Source organism: Hippocampus comes, unplaced genomic scaffold (assembly GCF_001891065.2).
Source record: "Hippocampus comes isolate QL1 unplaced genomic scaffold, H_comes_QL1_v1.1 scaffold147, whole genome shotgun sequence".
Classification (NCBI taxonomy): domain Eukaryota; kingdom Metazoa; phylum Chordata; class Actinopteri; order Syngnathiformes; family Syngnathidae; genus Hippocampus; species Hippocampus comes.
In genome coordinates this window covers 987,066-992,621 of record NW_017805009.1, presented here as the reverse complement: position 1 = coordinate 992,621, position 5,556 = coordinate 987,066, and the positions used below count along the sequence as shown (strand labels likewise).

Below are 5,556 nucleotides of genomic sequence, written 5' to 3'. Positions count from 1 at the left end.
TTGCTTTGATTCTGTGATGTCTATGCAGCTTCAGGGAGAAGCTCAAATGTATTTATTAGGTATTTCTAAATCGGGTATTATTGTACATGTACTCATTTTCATGAAATGGATGAGACCCAGCTGTTTGGTCAGGAGCTGACTGGCCAAACAAGGGAAGCCAATGACATCCAACAAGGAACACAAACACACTAATATAGTCCATCCACACTGCTTATCATTATTGGAATCACCGGTGAGGTGAAGCCGAGAGTTGGGTTACAGACGGAACTGGTAGCCAACCAACTGCAGGGAACATAGAGACAGATAACCATTCTAATTCTAATTAACATCCACACCAATTTAGAGTCTTCAATGAACCAAGCGCGCATGTTTTTGGAAGGTGGGAAGTAACCGGAGGAAATCCAACCTCAGAATTTAGAGAACAAAAAATAAAACATTGTTCCTAAATGAAAATGCTTCTCATTTTGCTTAGAGCCAATTAAAAGGTTTCCTCAAGTATAGGAAGCTAATACTGCATGCTAGCATGCATAATAGTTCAGTTCATATACCGTACATATGTTGCTATCACCAAATGTCAGATTAAAAAAAAACAAAACAAAACAAAAAAATCATTATTTTTGTAAAACAAAGCTTTTGACATGATATGGGGTGAGTCAATGTCAGTGTTGTGTAAGTTATTGGATAAGTCGTAACTGCTTTTGCTGGTCTTTTCACCAACAGTTTAATACTTTCTATGGGACTGCGGGCAGAGGCATCCAGTGTGTCACAAGTGACATGTTTTAATATTTGAATGATTTTCTTTAAGCGCTGACTTAGTTGACGTGTCACGGCAGTGAAGTGCGGGCCTCTGCGGTAAAGGCTCAGTGCATCAGAGCTCTGCTCGTTCGTTCTGCACACTGCATGATGAACTTTGTGATGGAAATATATTTTTGGGAGAACATGCAGACCCATGTGATCTGTCTGTTTGTCGTGAGTTTTGGTCCCTCCGAGGCAACCAACTGCTGTCAAATGTCAAAGTCTCAGCCGACTTAAGAAAATACACATATTAATTGCATATTAATTGGCTTTATTTTTAGGATTCCATTACAGTCTCCTCAAATAAAAACAAACAAAAAAAACATGAGAATTTGTTTTACAAAGTCCCAGTGTCAAACATAATTGAATCTAAACAGTTTTAACACAGTACAAAGCCAAGCTTTTACAAAAATAATGTAGCACGTTATGTTTTCTTTTTTTTATCACTTGTTGATGTTGCTTTTGTCCACCAGTATTGTCCATCATGTTGGAGGAATCCAGAGGGATGCTATGCAACAATACTTCGCTCTGCGCTGAAGTTGTAGTGAAACTGCGTGAAGAGGAAAGACACATTTATCATGAACACGTATTGCTGAAGAGATCACGTGCTTGAATGCACGTTTCCACTCAAATCTGAAGCGCCAAAATACTGTACACAACTATAATAGCAGACAAGAGATATTTTTATTGACATTCGAGTCATTTCAACAGTACAGCATTTCGAATAGAAAATGGGAGAAAAAACGTTTTACTGCCCCCTTCTGGTAACTACACCACACTCAGTGTCTCCCAAACTTGCCTGAACCAAGATGCATACTGGACTCTATTTCCATCAGAAAAATCTCACGGAAACACGACCAAGCAAAACTGTCACAAAAAAGTAGGCCTAACATCATCTTGTTTTGATTCACTTGCAAATGGACCTACTCAATATGAAATACAGGCCTGTGTCGTTGGATACAAAGCTGATATGTACTTGCTGGAGGCCATGTCATAGTAACAGCAATATAAATGGAAGAAGGATTTAATTGTTTTTCCCGTCACAAAACGTCACTTTCATAGATTGGTGAACATTGATATAATATTTGTCACTGATAAATAATGCATTTTAGGCCATTTAATTAAAGTTGTAATGAGTGAATTTCTGCACACCAGAATTGATTTCATGTCACAGCTCAGTAGTTGGGAATCATTGCTCAATAAAGCAGGGGTGTCAAACTCATTTCACATTGTGGGCCACATACGGCCTCGGCAGATGTCAAGTGGGCCAACCCATTCAAATCTTACCAGACTCTGCTATAAATAACCAAAAGAATACAGTACGTCTTTCCTTTGTTTTGGTATAGTGAAGCACAAGAACATTAGGAATATGTTGAAATGTAATGAACATATCTTTTACAAAACATTTCATGAAGCAACTTATATTTCCTTTGACAAATGTGCAATTTACTTTTATCATTCACATATACGCATTGCAACTGATCCCACTGATTGTACAAAGGCACAAAACTTAAACAAGTAATTGGCATTAAAAAAATATAGTAATGCATTTTGAGATCAAACAAGATTTATAAAGAAAGGAATTTTCAAACCATTTACACATGTGCATATAAAATCTAAATTTAATCCCTGCCTACACCTTATAAACTAAGGAGAGTGCTATTAAATGTGTCAAGAATTAAGTATTCACATGTCTTTGATAGCGTCTGCTGTGTTGGGTCTGTCTCAGTGACAGACTGAGACTGCTGTTGTCTTCTTCTCTGATCAAAACAATGTTGTCTTCTACTCTGATCAAAACCCTAGCAGATATGCCACGAATTGCACTTTATTAAAAATATTCATTCCGTGTCTTTTATGCATTTTTTTCACTTTTAAATGATCCCACGGGCCGTATGTTTGACACCCCTGCAAGTATAACGGAACAAGTTGTAGTTCATTAAGTCAAAATGACACCAATTAAACATTAAAGGCCACAATTCTGTTGCGCAAATATACTGAGAAGGAATATACACATAACACAAACCACAAATTCTCATACGTATGTAAGACATTAAAGCGAAACTAGCATTCTTAAACATGCTGCAGTGTTTGAACGCTGCGGTGAACGTTCAGCGGTTTCCCAAAACAGTTGTACTACTGCATTTAAACACCAGAGAGTGCTGTAAGATCACTGGAATAAACGGCCCAGCACTCTCAGAAAAACAAACATCCACATTGGCTCATTGAATTGCAGGTTCTCTCAAAACAGGTCATATTCTGATTTTCATCAACTTGACGGACCTGTCACATATCACAACCCTGTTAGTGGGGTCATGCAGGCCCCCGCCACATGAGAATTCAGTTTCAACAGTTGGCACACTGAATAAATAATTCCAGTAAGTACATGTATGTATGAATGTATGTAGCCCATGTATTCAGATGTGGGTGAGTGTGTGTGGATGATGGATGGGGGAATGGGGTGTTATCGGGGCGAGCATGTATCAATGTCTGCCAGTTTTACACATGGGCTGACAGGACAGTGACACACTAGAACATGGGCGGCAGTCGCCCAGACGAGCCCAGCTTCATTTCCTGTTCCTGCTCCACTGCCAAAAATATGTGACATGTTGTCTTCATTAATTCCACCTCGATTTGGAGCTCTCCCTCTCACACCACACGCACACTGTGTACCTCAGTGCCTCTTCTCGGCAATCACATATTGGAAGAAACGTACACAAACAAACACACGCTAACTCCCAAAGCAATGCTGAAAGGCCATCATGTATAGGTGCTAATGAAAATCCTGTCATGTGCGTGCGCGCGCGCGCACACACACACACACACACACACACACACACACACACACACACACACACACACACACACACACACACACACTTCTCCATCTTCACACACTTCCTATATTAAAATCATTAAGCCAGCCACCGCCAACATTTTTCAGCAGAGCAAACCACATAAAGACGTCACTTTAAATTGTGTACTAATTAACACTTAAAAAGACACAAATTAGATATGCGTGGCTAAGAGCAATTATAATATCCGCAAGTTTTGCCAGTCATTTGGGAAATGAAAAGACTGCCTAATTGCTGGAACCAACAACATTGCAGGAATAGCTTAAGTGATGCCTGTTAGGAAATGGTCTTATCTACAACTGCTGCTGCGGTCTTCGATATGAAGTCAGAGAGCCCATCATTTTCAAGCATCCATAACTTCAATGGGGTTAGAGATCAGACAACATTCCACTTGTTTTAAGGGACAATGTACGTACTAACAGTAACAACTTCTGGATGAGAAAAGACGACTGAACATTCTGAAACCGGTAGCAGTGGTTTTTCGGTCAAATACTCTGTTTTTTCTTCAGGATTCATGTACATGGCAGCAATATAATGAGACAACATCTCTGAAAACAAGTATTGAGTTTACTTGAGTGGAAGTGAACCAAATGCACATTGGCATTTGATAATTAACCCATCTAAACCCACCGGTCACATTTGTGAAGGACAACAATGATTTAATTGACAGGGCTCTAAAATTTTTTATGACTGATTACTTAAAAGGGCTACCAATGACACCTGATTTTGACTTTTAAATGTCTGGGAAAAAATTGGGATTAAATGGGTTAACACAATTACCTCCATCAGGAGATTTTGCAAAGCAGGATTATGCAAAACAATATTTAGTCCAAATTCATGGAACGTGTTGGAAAAGAGGAGAATGAGTCCAGGGATATACTGCTAAATGTTGATTTTTGGCCTATTGTTCCAGTGAGGGCATTTTAATATAGTTTACATAATTTCACTGTGAATAATGGATGCATGTTATTGAAGGAAATCGGGAATATAAAGGTTTGGATTTTGAAGGCACTGATTCAAAGCAGGATTGTTTGGCCTTGATGGAGGTTTGCGCTCTTCTGATGCTATTCTAGTTTCTGATGATAAGCACCATTTGCGTTATGTTTTGTAAAAGTCTCACTAATGATATGGCTCCTGCTTGTGTAGATATCATCCTGGGATAGTAACAAGAGGCGAGAGAAGTAAAAATAACACAATTGTGAGGGATGCTTCCACTTGCAAACTAATTATCAAGCTAAGCTGCGACTTCATCCTCATCGGCCAGGCCCCGCCATTAATCTTGTGCTGTCGTCCACTTCACTAAATCCAGCGTGTTACACTATCTCACATTTACTTCATCAGCTCCAGTGCGGCTGTAATTAATGATTTCTCATGCCCTTCCCTTCCCCAGCTCAGCTCACCATGTGTCCGCCTGCTAATCACACCCGCTGAACAGAAAAAGGAGGATGCAAGGGAGCGACGAGTATAGAGGAAGGAGAGGATGGAGCAGACAGGATGAACAACCAGGTTGGCCTCACAAGCACGCACAAACACAGGCGCGCACACGCATGCACAGTTAATGCCTACTTTGACAGTGAGCTTCAATCAGATGACCGTATGACAGCATGGCGACTGTGTGATTTGGATAGTTTGTGACAGAAGACAGAGGCAGAGTGCAGAACAGACACCTGGTTTGATGAGGGAGTGTTTGCTCCGTAACACATCTCAAACCCAACAGCACCTGTTCTTTTACAGTGGTCTGTCACTTCCTGGCACTTCAGATACCACGGCACCGTGCTAATGAGAGAGAAGGGGGGGTGGAGGGGGTACCGTCCCTCCATTTAAAGCGCACCCATATACTGCACAACACACACACACACACACACACACACACACACACACACACACACACACACACACACACACACAA

General features: G+C 40.4%; 1 protein-coding gene across 1 annotated transcript in view; it reads right to left on the bottom strand.

Moving 5' to 3' along the window:
• Positions 1-1,045: 1,045 nt before the first annotated feature.
• LOC109511651 (multivesicular body subunit 12B-like) overlaps positions 1,046-5,556 on the bottom strand; it is a 37,806-nt gene continuing 33,295 nt past the window's right edge. Inside the window, exon 10 of the mRNA XM_019862887.1 lies at positions 1,046-1,345. Coding sequence (XP_019718446.1) covers positions 1,304-1,345 — 42 coding nt within the window. The 3' untranslated portion in view covers positions 1,046-1,303. The remainder of the gene's footprint in view (positions 1,346-5,556) is intronic.